This window comes from Eulemur rufifrons, chromosome 9 (genome assembly GCF_041146395.1).
Source record: "Eulemur rufifrons isolate Redbay chromosome 9, OSU_ERuf_1, whole genome shotgun sequence".
Taxonomy (NCBI): Eukaryota; Metazoa; Chordata; class Mammalia; order Primates; family Lemuridae; genus Eulemur; species Eulemur rufifrons.
In genome coordinates this window covers 12,890,498-12,904,853 of record NC_090991.1, presented here as the reverse complement: position 1 = coordinate 12,904,853, position 14,356 = coordinate 12,890,498, and the positions used below count along the sequence as shown (strand labels likewise).

General features: G+C 58.3%; 1 protein-coding gene across 1 annotated transcript in view; it reads left to right on the top strand.

Moving 5' to 3' along the window:
- Positions 1–14,356, top strand: part of SPNS2 (SPNS lysolipid transporter 2, sphingosine-1-phosphate) — a 35,933-nt gene that overhangs the window by 6,330 nt on the left and 15,247 nt on the right. The window contains exon 2 of the mRNA XM_069482111.1: positions 6,716–6,781. Within this exon, the coding sequence (XP_069338212.1) occupies positions 6,716–6,781 (66 nt within the window). The remainder of the gene's footprint in view (positions 1–6,715; positions 6,782–14,356) is intronic.

The window sequence follows — 14,356 nt, the reverse complement described above, 5'->3', positions numbered from 1 at the left end:
GAACGTTTACATCATGGCAGGGAATAAGCAGGGAGCGTCCTGGCCTCCCACCTGCCTCTCAGTCCTCTGCCCTCTCGGCCCCCTTGCTCGGGTTTCCTTCCCGTAGTGGTTCTGTGGGGTCGGTCTTTGTGGTCCTTTCACTGTCCCGGGGATTAGCTGAATGGGGTTCTGGGAGGCAAAGAGCATGATGACGCTGTGTTCCTTGGTCACATGACTATTCCTAGCACCCACGTGAGGACAGCTGGTGTGGATATTGAGAGCGGATGGTGGCAGCCTCTTTTGGGGCAGTTGTTGGGGTGACGGTGGGGAACGCAGGCCAGGTCTGGAGCTTGGAGGTTGGCTCAGCCTGGCTCTCGCCTGGTCCCGCAGCCTCTGTCCCTTCGCCTTCTGAATGTCAGTTTCCACCTGAGATGGGGAGCGAGCGTCCCCCGCCTCGGCTCCTGAAGCAGCACACTGGGAGAGGGCTGAGGGTTTGTGGGCCTGAGCTGAGCCCTTCTGAGGCCTCTTATCTCTTCCCCACCCTCCCCCCGTACCCAGTGTCCCTGCCTCATCCTTTGTCTGTGGCCAATGTGGCTGTGATAAGGCTGTGGCCACCTTGTCCCTGGTCCCTGCTGGTCTTGGGAGTCCTTGGGCCACGCCAGGGCTGGGGAGGCTGAGCCAGGAAGGAGGGGCTGTGCAAAGTCCCCAAATTGCTAAGGCAAGTTCTGGTTCCAGGAAAGCTGGCCCCAAATGATAGACTAGAACCACAGGACGGAGGCCGGGCTGCCTGGCCCCGCCCACGCTGGGCACAGAGACGGGGCGGGGAGGAGGGAGGGCTCTCTGGGCTTCAGGGGTGGTGCCTCTCTAAGGCTGGCGGGGTCTGCGGGCAGGGCTCTTCGGTGGGGAGGGGTATTTTTCTAAGGGGCAGCCTCATCCTCATGATCCCTCTAGAGATGATCACTAGGCTGTCCTGACATCAGTGATTTGTAGGGTGGCGTGGGGGCTGGGGGACTGGCACATGTCTAACAAATTCGAGATTCAGGAATGGAGCCAGCAAGGATGCCTTGGGATCCTGGGCCACTTCTCAAATGGGGAACCTGAGGCTCAGAGTAGGAGCCAGGTGGCCCTGAAGGTCACTTAGCTTATCCCTGGCAGATGGGGGCGGGATCTTGCCCTGTGGAAGCTCAGGGGCAACTGTGAGTGTGTTTGCTTGAGAGCCCAGGTCCTGGCTCAGGGACCGCCTTGGCTGGGTCCCTAGGCTGGTGTGGGTGCTGGCGGGGCCAGGCTGTGGTTTCCCAGCCTTAGCCGTCCCGAGCCAGGTCAGCAGAGCCAGGCTCTCAGGCCTCTGTAATTACCAGGGTGGGAGCTGCAGCCGAGTGCAGGCGCAGGGGTAGGACTCCCAGAGTGAGCCGGCTCTGAGGCCTCCACACAGTGGACAGGGTCCCTCTGAGAGGGACTGGCCAATGGCAGCATGGCCAACCCCTTCTGATCCTTGGCCCTGTCTTTCCAGGCATCTGCTCCCATTTTAGAGAGAAGAAAACTGAGGTAGGAGTTCCCTGTTGTTCTTGGGTCCTGGCTGCTGCTGTGTCCTGCCCCACTACTTAATGATCCATAACATCTGTGACATTATTGAGTACATACTATGTGCCAGGCACTGTTCTAAACACTTTATGTGGATGAACCTACTTAAACCTCATAACAACCATATGAAATGAAGCAGATCTTAAAATTCAGCCGTATGACACAGGAGGAAACTGACACAGAGAGGTTAAGTAAATTGCTGAAGGTCACACAGCAGAGAAGGTGGCAAAGCCAGACTTTAAACCCAGATGATCTGGTTCTGGAGCCCATGCTTTTGAGAACTGAGCTAGGTTGCCTGCTGCTCTGAGAGCTAAGGTGAACGTGGGGTGATAATGACTGTGCTTGGGGGAACGTGGGGGAGCTCGAGCACCAGGTGGCCTGTCCCGGCTGACTAGGCAGGAAGAGACCTCAGGATCACACTGTTGGGACCTCGCATCTGAGGCTGGCCTGAGCCCTCGGGTCAGTGTGGGTTTTTCCCCTTGCACCTTGGCCTTTTGAGGACTCTACGATGTCAGCAGGTTGTGCCTGCTGGAGGAGGGAGGAAAGGGTCAGGGGTCCTGGGATCTGGACGTGACTCCTCTGGGAGCTATTGAGGAACCAGCAGTGACAGGGCATCGCCATGAGCATCTGGGACCAACCAGTTGGGCGCGTCAGGGGCAGAGTCCACCCAGCTCTGGGGCTGCCCTTGAGGTTACAGGCACCACTTCACCAGGAGCCTCAGAGGAGGGAGGGCAGGCATCCAAGGTCGGTGTGACCCTGGGTCTGGGCGCTGGAGGATGAGGCTGATATTAACAGGTAGAGTTAAGGCTTGGAGGCCCGCAGCCTGGGATGTGCGAGTCACAGGGGGTCGGATCAGCCGGGCCAGTGGTTTCCAGTCACCCGGGCGGTGTGTTTATAGATTCTTGGGTCTCACTTCCAGAGAGGGTGATGCTGCAGATCTGGGGAGGGTCCCAGGAAGCTGTATGTTAACAAGCACCCTCCCTAAAAGTGATTGGGACTCTCAGGCAGGTTTGGGGATCACTGATCTTCCCAGGGTCTGCATTTGCATAGGAAGATATGGAGGTCTAGGGAGGTGAAAGGTCACTGCTAGGGGCATTGCCCTTTGCCTGGAGTTAGGGGCTGTGTGTGTGTATGTGTGTGTGCGCGCGCGCAGGGGGCGCTGTGGTTGGGAGAAGAGCTGGGTTAGGGCAATGCTAGAAGTCTGGGCTTATTCGGGTGGCTATGGGCAGCTGTACTCAATGAGCTACCACTCTCAGAACAGCATCTGGCCCGTCGTAAGTACCCAATCCATGTTAATATGTGCATTTCTGTTGTCGTTAGCTTTACTGAACCAGGGCCTGGGGCAGTGGAGTTTGAAGGACTCATGGGCAATTCTGAGGCCCAGCCAGGGTTGACGACCACGGGGCCACGGCATGAGCTCCTTGAGTCCGGAAACTGTCCTGTGGTCTCTAGAGCCCCAGCCCAGGCCCTGGAGCCCGGCAGGAGGTCGGTGAGTGCCTGTGAGGTCAGGCTGCAGGGGATGCAGGTGGGCCGGCAGAGGCTGGAGGCAGGGAGCCCAGGGAGGAGGCTGGGTGGCAGAGAGGATGGAGAACCACTAGGGTGTCTGGCTGGGGTGCTGCGGTGGTGCCGCTCAGGGGATGGGGACTGAGTGGGGAGCCATGGAGTCAGTGCCAGGAGCTGGGACACAGAGGGAGGACAGAACCTGTGAGGTTGGTTTCCGGGGAGTGATGGAGGGGTGGACTTGGAGGAGGGGAGGGGAGAGGACTTTTTTCAAGAACTTCAGCTATGGAGGGAAGACAGGAAAGAAGTGGCCCCGAGAGGGGACAAGTCAAGGTTGTCCTCTCCGCCGGGATGAGAGATGTACACGTTTGTGGGTTGAGGGACAGGGGCCAGGAGCCAGGGAGAAGCTGAGAACACAGGCCCGAGCCCGGGGCTGACCCACAACCCCTGCGAGGCCAGAGAGACAGTTGGCCTAGAGCAGGGACCCCCCTGGACAAGTGGTGAGACCCCGGGGGGGCCTTGGGAGGGGTGTAACTGTTGTCAATGAATGAGAAAGTTCAGGTGCTTCTGCTGTTGCAGAATATTTTCTTGGGGGTGGAGGACCCTGTGGCCAGAGGAGGACTGTGGGCGTGGATTTGGGGCGGCTGCCTGCAGAGGCCTGCACTGTGGCTGCGAGGTGACTGGGGGCCGCGGCTGGGGGGAGCCCCCACCTTGCACACTGCAGGGCTGGTGGGGCCGGGGGGTGGGCTTGGCCTGAGCTGTGGGAGGCTGCTCCTGGGCGTGAGGCCCGTCCTGTGACCCACCAAACCTCAGCCTCCAGGAAGAGGCTAAAAATAAGGCTGTGGTAAGGGAGGGAGGGGTTGTGTGGGCCCGAGCCAGGCTGGAGCCCAGAGGAAAATCTGAGGCGACCGGCCGAGCTGCTGTGACATACGCTTCCTGTGCCAGCGGGCAGCAGGCTCTCACCCTCCTCTGGCCGTGGCCTCCTCCAGGCCCGGAAGAGGGAAAACAAGCCCAGAAAGGCACAGACAGGGTCTGACCTTGAGCTTCACAGCCTGCAGGAGGCTCTGCTTCCTGGGAAGTTTCTCTCTTGACTTTTTCCTAGAGCTCAGACCTCGGACCCAAGGCTGGGGGCCAGGGAGTGGTTGGTTGGGAGTATCCAAAACTTCCTGTGTCCTGGGAACTGTCCAGGACTTCCCCGAGACCTTAGATGCCCATCTAGATGTAGAGAAATTCTCCTCCCCCTACCAGGAGCACTGTGTGGTGAAGGAAGTCCAGGAAGGCTTCCTGGAGGCAGAGGCAAATGCTGGTGCTTGAAGTCGTGGATGGGGAAGTGTACAGTTGAGTAGCTGGAATGTGCTGCAGGGAGGAAGCGAGAGTGCAGTGATTTGCTGTGGACATGTGACACCTTCACGATGGCCACTTTTGACAGGGCCTCCCTCCCAGAAAGTGAGCCTGTGGTTCCTGCAGATCCATGTCCCTCTGAGCTGAGGATGGGGACCCTCCTGCCACCTCCTGACTCCACGCATCCTTTCATCCACCCAACACCAAAATCACAGCACTCCCTGTTCGGGGTCCTGGAGGTGACTCTTCATGGCCCCTGCCTTGCTAGAGGGGGATGAGGTGACACTCATACATCCGTCTCTGCATCCACCCCACGGACAGTCCCTGCGGGTCGGCTGTGTGCTGGGCTGGGGGCTGGAGGCCCCCGAGGTATGCAGAGGTGCAGAGGCAGCGTGGCAGGAGAACACGCTTTGGCTTTTGGCAACAGACCTGGCTTCAAATCTCGCCTCCGACACCTAATGCGCCGTATGACAGATGAATTCACGTCTTAGGGCTTCAGGTGGTGTCTGGACTAGACTCGGAGGAGCAGCAGGAATTAGCACAGCTGACAAGGTTGTACCAGGACAGAAGAGGAAGTGCATGAGTCGGGCCGTGAGCAGTTTGGGGTGCCTGGAGTGGGGGGTGGGCGGTGGTGTCCTGAGCAGCGAGGCTGGAGGGTGGGGTTCGCAGGGCTGAACCTGCAGCCTGCAGGCCCTGATGGGACTCTGAGGCTGGGTTGGGGGCACCTCGCATGTCCCACTAGTGGCCTTGCCATCCGCAGCCTGGGACCGGCCCTGGCTTCTGCCTTCAAGGCAAAGCCACAGCCCGCCTTGGTTATTAAGTCATTAACTGGGCCTCACACAGCCTCTTCATTACGGGTAATTATGGTGAATCCACTCAGGGCCTTAACGAGGAGGGAGCCAGCTTCTCTGGGCTGTCAGGCTGCGAGGACACCAACCAGTCTGGCCCTGCATCCCGGGACATCACTCAGCGTCCCAGCCTGGGTCTCAGGAGGGACAGGGACATTCCATCCTCCTCACCCCTTTCGTGCCCCCAGCCCCAGCTGTGGGACGGGACCCTCATACAGTGCTCGGAGATCCCACTTCCCCCCACTTCCCCCCACTTCCCTGTTGTGTGACTTTGAACACATGGCTTAACCTTCTATGCCTCCGTTTCCTCATCTGTCAAGGGGATAGTAGTACCAGCCTCCTAAGGCTGTATGAGGATTAAATAAGCATTTAACGCTCAATAATGCAAGCCGTCATTTTTAATGCTGTCGTCATTGCCATCATGATGATGAACGTCCCCCATCTGGGCGTCCCCCAAAGGCCTCTGTCCCCTGTATGGAGGGCTCCCAGTGGCAAGGCCCTGTCTCCTCCTTTCGCACCTGTCCCTTCTCAGTGCAGATGTGCTGTGGGCATAGCGGCTCTGACCTGTGGCCCGTGAATCCTGCTGTCCTCAGAGATGAGTTGAGGCAGGGGCCCCCTGGGGTTCCCTCAGGAGTCCTGCTTGAGTGCCCCGAGAGGCGGGAGAGGGCCAGGATCCTGCCGGCCCCACCACGCGGTCACGGCTCTGTCTGTTGGCAGCTGTGGATGGTTTCTAGATGTTCTAATTCTCCCCCTTGACACGCATAGCCCTAATGGGAAAGAAAACAGAGGTAGCTGGGACTGGGAGCAGGTGCGGCCTCAAGGAATGCCCTTCCCCCAAGGGAGCAGGCCCGGAGCCTTGCCTGCTTCCCTCTGCGTCCCAGCTCCTGCGCCTGGCAATGGGGGGTCCTGGTCATCATCCCGAGGACAGCTGGGATGAGTGTGTGTGTATGCACGTGTATGCGTTCGTGCGCATGGGCAGGTGAGCCGGTGTGTGTTGCTGCGAGCCACCCTGCCCCCTCCCTGGCCAGAGGGCTCCCTGCAGCTTTCAGGCCTGCCCAGTGCTCTCTGGGCTGGGGGCTCGGTGGTCACCCCGAGGGCAGGGCCCGCGTCTGCTGCTCAGGTCCCAGCACCCGATCCAAGGCTGGGCCACAGGTGGGCAAGAGGCCCCAGCTGGCAGATAGGTGTGGCTGCCCACCGGGCTGTGTGACCACAGAGAAGTCTCTCCTGTCTCTGCCCCTCAGGCCCCTGCAGTGTGGAGTGAGGGGTGGGATCCTGTCCCCAGGCTGAGCAAGAGAGACCCACTGGGGACAGGAGGGAAGTCTGGCCAGCATGGGCAGGGTGGAGGTTGCAGCAGGGTGGGGGCTCTGCAGACGGGGCCAGGCTGGCCCAGGGTCGCCAGGTGGGGTGGGGCAGTGTGGCCACCCCGGCATCAGACATGGCCAGTGAGCACCTCTGTCTCCCTCCAGGCGTCCTTCTGGACATCCAGCAGCACTTTGGGGTCAAGGACCGAGGCGCCGGCTTGCTGCAGTCAGGTGAGCCCCCTGCCCAGGTGTTGGCATCTTGGGTCTCTACCTGGTCTCTCCTCTCCAGCCTGGACTCCCAGACAGGACGTGGGCTTTGCATCCCAAACCTACTATTGCCACCACTTCTCTGAGCCTCTGTCTCTTTTCTTGTAACAAAATGAGTAACACCTGCCCTGGGGGGTTATGGGAAATAAATGAGAGTACAGGTCAAAAGACCGAGCCTATGAAAGGGACCCTTCCTTTGGGTCTTGGGGCCTCACTGGGCCCTGGTGATCTGGGTTCCATCCTGAGGCTGGTGAAGGGGACTCCTTACGCCAGTGGGCTGGGCAATACCAGCAGAGCCTTGGTGACCGTGTTCCCGTCCCCTGCCCTCCCTGCATTCTTTCCATCTCCATCAACCTGGGAATCACCTCCTAGCTGGCAAGGTGAAAATGCCACTGCTCAGCCCCAGAGTGGCGCCTGAGATGCTGGGTCCTGGCCTAGGCTTGGGCCTGAGGCTCCCTGCCCCCTTCTCCTCTGGGCCCAGCATCTGATGGGTGGCCATGGCCAGCACCGGGGTCCCCCAGGCTGTTGTAAGTTGGGCCAGGGCAGTGTGGGAGGCTGTTAGGCACTTATCCTAGCCTACCAGCACCCCCTCCGGGGACCATGTCTCCCTTGTCCCTGCCCTGCCCCCACATGGCCCCACAGGAGCCAAGCTGAGGTCACGTAGGCTGTGCCCTCAGCAGGACACCTCAGGCCTGGGCAGAGACGCAATCCAGTGCTGCAGCCCAGGGCCGGGGCAGGAGGCCTGGTCCCGACTTGGCCCCAGCCTTGCTGTGTGGCCCTGGCCTGGTCCCTGTCTGTCCCTGGGCCCTTGGCCCTGGAATCCATCTGGCTGTGAGGCCAGTCAGCTGTGTGGGAGAAGGTCCCTGGTCTGCATTCTAGTGGCAAACCCCCTCCCCTGCCTGCGCCTTCCTGGGAAGGAGGGGTGGAGTGAGCTGGCTCTGTCCAGGAACCTGCTTGACCTGTCTAGGTGGCATTCCAGTATGCACTATGCCTCCTGAGCTCACAGAATGCCACGGCCACTCAGCCTGCCAGGCCAGCTGTCCTTATATCCTGGAAGGGGGCTTTGGGGCTCAGAAAATAGGGACCTGATGGTTCCAGGGCTTAACGAAGCCTGACTCTGCTAGGGTGGGCAAAGCTGTGTGATCCGGTATCCCCTGGCAGATATCACCTGGCGGACATGAGCCCAGTCCCCTCCCCTGCCCCTTCCTGGGCCTCCCTGGCTGGGACAGAGCAAGTCAGCCTGCCGTGCGGCCTCAGATAGGTCCTTCTGTCCTGCTGGGCTCTGCACATGTGGTGACCAGCACCTAAGCCGGGAAGATGGATTTCAAGCCAGGTGGGAGTGTGGGAGGGGGATGGGCTGCCAGGCTGGCAAGGAAAGGGCAGGAGAGAGCCTAGCTGCCCAGCCCCCACCCTGCATGGCCCCTGAGTCACGGGGGACCTGGCCTGAGCCTCATCCCCTCCTGGCCTTGGCCTTGCTGACTGATCTGGAGTGAGGCTCAACCCCTCCATTTAACCCCCACTGAGCGAGGCCAGGGCCAGCACAGCCTCCCAGGGAGTGGAGCATGAGGGGGGCATTGGCCCCAAGGCAGGTGTGAGGGTCCAAGGACTCTGGTTCCTTGTGTGGTTATGTCCCAGCTGGCCTCTTGGCTCATGAGAGGCCGTGTAGTCCCTGGTGACCCGGCTTGAAATGGGAAGTCACTCACAGGCATCATCTTGCTGATTCTCCCAGTAACTCTGCAGCCTCCTTTTGTCAGCTTCGCCTGCCACGTGAAGAGACAGAGAGGGAAGCGGCTCTCGTAAGGGCTCATGGCGGAGAGATCTCTATTCCCGGCCTCTGCACATGCTGCCCGCCGAGTGTCTAGCATCTCAGTGTCCCCAGGGTGGGTGCCGCTGGGCCATGCTGGAAATTCCCAGCATTGTCAGAGCCTTGCCAGTCCTTACCCCGTGGCCCTTACCCTACCGCCTACCTGCGGCGCAGCCGGGATGGATCCCAGGAGCATCCGAGCCAAGAAGCCGGTCAAGCTAGACCGGTGGGCAGCTAGGCAAGTCACCTAATTGGCCTGTGCCCCAGGCACCTGTGTCTTCCCAAGCCTGATAAGGTCGGAGCCAGGCGGAGGGCGCCAGCCAGGTGCTGGTGCTCGCCCAGATCAAAGGGCCAGCGCTGAGAGCGGGGCTGCCTGCTTATTTGTGGGCACCGGGGGCTGCTGGGCCTGGAGGCGGGGTGGGGGGTGACGGAGGGTTAGGCCTTGGCCCGCCCTGCTGTTTCCCCTCGGGTTGGGGAGGCGCCCACTTGCGGGAGCCCCCTTGCAGATTGCCAGCTCAGGCCTGGCCCGAGTCGCCCGCAGCAGGCACAGCTCAGCCTCTGTGAAAGCCCACGGCAGGGTTGCAGCTCTTGGATCTTGCTGCTGTGGGAGATCAGGATCCCCCGTGGCCTACACCTCAAGGGCCAGCTGTCTCTGAACCTGCTGCTTGGCAGCCCTGTGCTGGGCTCTGCCCAGGCCAGTTCCTGCCCTTAGGTAGGTTCCCTCTATCTGTGGGAGCAGGAAGGGTGTTATCCAGTCACCACCCGGGCACACAGGGACTGTGGGAACAGTGGATGACAGAGCATGTGCACCCAGCTATGGCTGGTGGCAGGTGGAGAAGACTTCCCTGAGAAGGGGACATTTGAGTGGGGCTTTGAAGGATGAGTTAGAGTTCATTCAGGGTAAAGGACTTCTGGTCAGTGTGTCATATTGAGTAGATGTGTGAAACCCTTCTTCCTCCTCAAAGCTAGATAAAATAGCCAGGCACAGTGGCTCACGCCTATAATCCTAGCACTCTGGGAGGCCAAGGTGGGAGGATCGCTTGAGCTCAGGAGTTCAAGATGAGCCTCAGCAAGAGTGAGACTCCATCTCTACTAAACATAGAAAAATTAGCCAGGTGTGGTGCTGCATGCCTGTACTCCCAGCTACTCGGGAGGCTGAGGCAAGAGGATTGCTTGAGCCCAGGAGTTTGAGGTTGCAATGGGAGTTACAATGACGCTACTGCGCTCTACCCAGGGTGACAGAACAAGACTCAGTCTCAGAAAAAAAAAAAAAAAGCTAGATAAAATATGCCAAGAAAACATGTTTAAATTACATAACTGAGCTTGAAAGCTGAAGCTAACAGGGAAATTCCCAGATGCCAAAAGCAAAGAGCTGAACTCAAAAATCTGGAGTGGGAGCTGGAATTGAAGCCGAGTGAGGCAGACTGTTTAGGGACCAGACGTATAGAAGCTTGTTTTAGTACTTTTAATACAAACATTTTTATCATGAAAAATTTTAAGCAATCATAGAGAATAGAGAAAACTACAACAAACTTCCACGTGCTCATCAGCCAGATTCATCAAAGTGTCGCCAGTCTGGCCCAGTTTCCAGACTTGGGGTTTCCTCACTCTGAGGACTGGGCAATGCAGGGTTGGGTTCCAGCGTCACATGGGTGCTTCAGTTTCCACCCAAGCTCCCTGATCCCAAGCTGTGTCCCCAGGCTGGTGGGTGGTTTTTCTGGTGGAGCTCCCTTTCACGGATGGCCGTTTCCTTCCTGGCTCTGCATTTATGCAGAGAGCCTAGTTCCAGTCCCTGCTCTGTCCAGGCCTGCGGCTTCCGCTCCCTTCCCCATGCAGGCCTTTTGTTTCCAGGGACCCCAGCGGAAGTAAGTCCCAAATGCTCTGTAGGGAAGCCTTCGTGACCCAGAACCTACAGGGGACACAGGTGACAATTCCCACCGGAGCCAAACTCAAATTGAAAATTAATAGAACACACAGGAATTTCACCTCTGTGAGAAGGAGTCAGTCAGCCCCCAAAATGGGAAAACAGACTGAAGAAGTGCAAAGAATAGACTCATCTTACAGGAACTTTAAAATTAGGTATGCTTAATTTTCAAAGCTCTAAAGGAAAGGGTAGGATTTATAAGACAGAAATAGACCAGTCTGAGCAAGAGTAAGATCCTGTCTCTACAAAAAATAGAAACATTAGCTAGGCTTGGTGGTGGGTGCCTGTAGTCCCAGCTACTCGGGAGGCCGAGGCAGGAGGATTGCTGGAGCCCGGGGGTTTGAGGTTGCAGTGAGCTAGGCTGATGCCACAGCACTGTAGCCAGGGTGACAGAGTGAGACCCGGTCCCCCCCCCCAAAAAAGAATAGCACATTATGAAAAAAGCACAAGGAAATGTTTAAACTTATATTCAAAAATTCAAGAAATAAAAAATTAAAAAATTAATAATTAGATGAGTTAATGAGTAGATTAGACCCAGCTGAAGAGAAAATAAGCAAATTAGAAGATGGACCTGAGGAGATCATACATGCAGCCCAGGGAGGAGGAGGGAGTGAAAGTGCAGGTTGTTTGTGACACTGCCTGGCTTTAGTGACCTGTGGTTTGTTAGCCATGGGCTGGAGTGTGGTGAGCATGGAGGGAGTGAAGCCTGGACAGTGGGCAGGGCCTGACTGTGAAAGGCTTGAAGGCTAGGATAAGCACTGGATTTTGTCTTGGGGCAGTGGGGAGCTAGAGAAGGTTTTGGAGCACATCTGTGTAAGATATGTGTATTGGGATGTTCACTCTGGGGCCACGTGTAGGAATGAATGGCAGACGAGGCTGGAGCCCCAGGGCTGGGGTTTGTGGGGTCATGAGGAAGTGCCAGGATGGGGGTGGGGGAGAGGGGGAGAGTGGGGATAGAGGAAGAACCAGCTCAGAATGAAACCAGACAGCGCCTCTGCTTTGGGGCTGAGTCTCCTTCTGGCCTTTCTCCCTCCTGTCTTTGGCCAGCGCGGTGACATCCTCCAGCTTCAGTGGACTTGGTTCTGAAGGCAAAGCTGGCAGCCCCTGTGGCTGTCCCCCAGGGTCCTCCCACTCAAAGGGAGGCCCAAGAACCTCTTTTTCCCTGAGGCCTGAAGGGCCGACACGACACAGGGTTTGTATCCCGAGGAGGGGCTAAAGGAGGAGGTGGTTCCCATTCTCCCAGCAGGAAGTCTGAGCATGGTGGGCTTTCAGGCTCCCATGGGCCAGCTGTCCTGAGTGCGCTGCGTTGGCTTGGCTGGCCTCGGCTGTCCTGTGGATGGCAGAGCCTGACCCCCGCCCCACGCACGCCTGAGCATCCTCCCTGCCCACAGGACGTGGAGGATGGCGGGTCTTCTCCAAATAACAGGTCAGCCAGAATCTGGACTTTGTGACAATAGCCCTGGTTCAGCCCAGGCTGGGGCCAAATGCAGGCTCCAAGGCCACAGAGTGGGTACCCAGGGCTCCCCAGCTCAGACCTTGCCCTCGCCTGCTCCAAAACCACCTTCTGGGGTCAAATAGGCCATGTGTACAGTGAGGGTGGCTCCCCCCACTATGGACAGGGGTCCTGGGGCTGCTTTCCAGGACGTGGAATCCCCCGTGGGGTTATTCTGAGCTCTGGGCCACCGTGGGAGGTGGATAGCACCTTGGGCATTCTGACTTTCCCATGGTTTCTGGCCAGCGCTGGGAGGAGGAGGGGTGAGGTGGAGGGGTGGCGGCGGCTCTGACTCCTCCCACCCTGCTGCCCGCGGCCCTGCCCCCTGGGCCTGGCTCCCTGCCCCGCAGCTCCATTGTCCCAGACCTGTGGGCTCAGCACACGTGAGCCGAGCGAGGGCTTCCCCACGCCCCCACCACAGGATGTCCTGTGGGAACTGCCAGGAAAGCCGCCCCGACCCAAAGCGGGGCTGGGGCAGCCGGTCTGCCCAGAAAGCTCTCCTCGAACAAACAAAGACCACGGGGTTGGGGGTGGTGGGCCGGGGAAGCTTCTAGCCTGGGGGCCCTGCCTGGGCTGGTCTTTATTTCCAGCAGAGCTGCCTGCTGGCTGGGTGAGCCCCTGTGACCCATGGGACGCGGTTCACACGTGCCGGCCTTTGCCTGTGCTGTTCCTTCTGCCGGGAACATTCTCCCACGTCCCCACCCTGGTTGTGTTCAGGCCCCTCCGCTGGCCAGTGACATCCCAGAGGGCCGGGAGGGATCCTGTCTGCCCTGAGTGGAGGGGAGGGCGGCCAAGAGGGATCCCACCTCCCTCCCGACCCTGGACTCCCTGGTCCCCAAGGGGAAGGCACAGAGGAGCAGGCAGTGGTGCAGAGTGTCCCTGCCTGACTCACTATGTCATCTTGAGCAAGTCCCTGCACCTCTTGGGGCCTCAGTGGCCCCAGCTGTAAAATGGGGAGACACATGGGGAAGCTTAGATGGGCTAGGGGCATATAGGTGCTTGGTTACGTGTGTCAGGCGGGGGCCAGCAGGTGGGGACGAGGTGTGCCTGCTTCTGACAGGAGTTCCCCTACGGTCCTGGGTGCTTCTGCCCACCCGAACGAGGAGGCAGAAAGAGCCTGGGGTCCAAAGAGCCTGGAGGGGCTGCCCTTCCTGCTCCACTGTGGGTAGTGGGGAGGGGATGGACCAGGGTGGCCGGGGTCTGGCTGAGCCCGGGGTCACATCCCTTCAGCGCCTCTCCACCCACCCACTGGGGACTGCTCCACCTTGGTGGGGGAGAACACAACATGCTGTGGTTCTCTGTTGCCCTCTACAAACCAAACCCAGTCCTCGTCCCTAGGGCCCAGTTCTCCCTCCACGGCCTCATCTCCCACTGCTTCCTCCATAGCCTTCTCATGCTGCAGCCTGACCCGTCCCCTTGCTGTCCCCAAAACACCGTGAACTTTCTCTGACCTTGAGAACATCAGCTGGGACCTTCCCCCTTCCCAGCCTGGCAGTCTGTGATGTGATTTAGAGCAAGGACTCTGGAGTCTGCCAAACTGGGGTTTAAATTCTGGCTCAGCCACACACTAGCTGTGTGACATCATTTCTTTCAGCCTTTATTGTCTCCTCTGTAAGATGAAGATAACAGTGAGACTCAAAAGAGATAATCTGTGCATATGTCAAGGGTGCATCCCGGGGCCTTGCCTGTAATAAGTGCTCCATAAATGATAACTGTAGTTATTATTAACAACAAGCATTATACATCATTAACTATCATACACTATTGCTTAAAAGATTTGAAATTTATATTTTCATATATGTTGATTTTAAGTATTGTCATCATGGTAAACTCCTATGCATGCTTCAACGCCCAGCTTTGACATCACCATCTCCATGAAGCCCCCCTTCACTATCCTGGCAGGATCTGGTGCTCCTTGCTGGTTCCTCAGCATTTTAGCCTTTTAAGCTGGGCAACCCATGGGCAGGATCTGCCCCCTGGCCACACAGGAGGCAGCTCCTACTGTGATTCTTTCTGTCCATTCCCTACCTAACACAGGCACAGAAAGAACAATCCTCTCTCCTCCCCCCAACATGCGTAAGTGCCCATGCGACTGGAAATCTCCTTCCTGCCCACATCCTGATCTGATCTCAGGCCAGTCCTGAGAGGCAGGCCCAGCAGGAAAAATTCTTTCCCTAGGTGTGAGGAAATAATTTCTGCCTTGGCTAATGCTAACAAGGGCCGAATGTTGACCGGGCCGGCCCACTCCGGGCAGGGTGTGGCATTGAGCACCTTACCTACGCTATCTCGCCCAGCGCTCAGGGCAACCTTAGAGGGCTA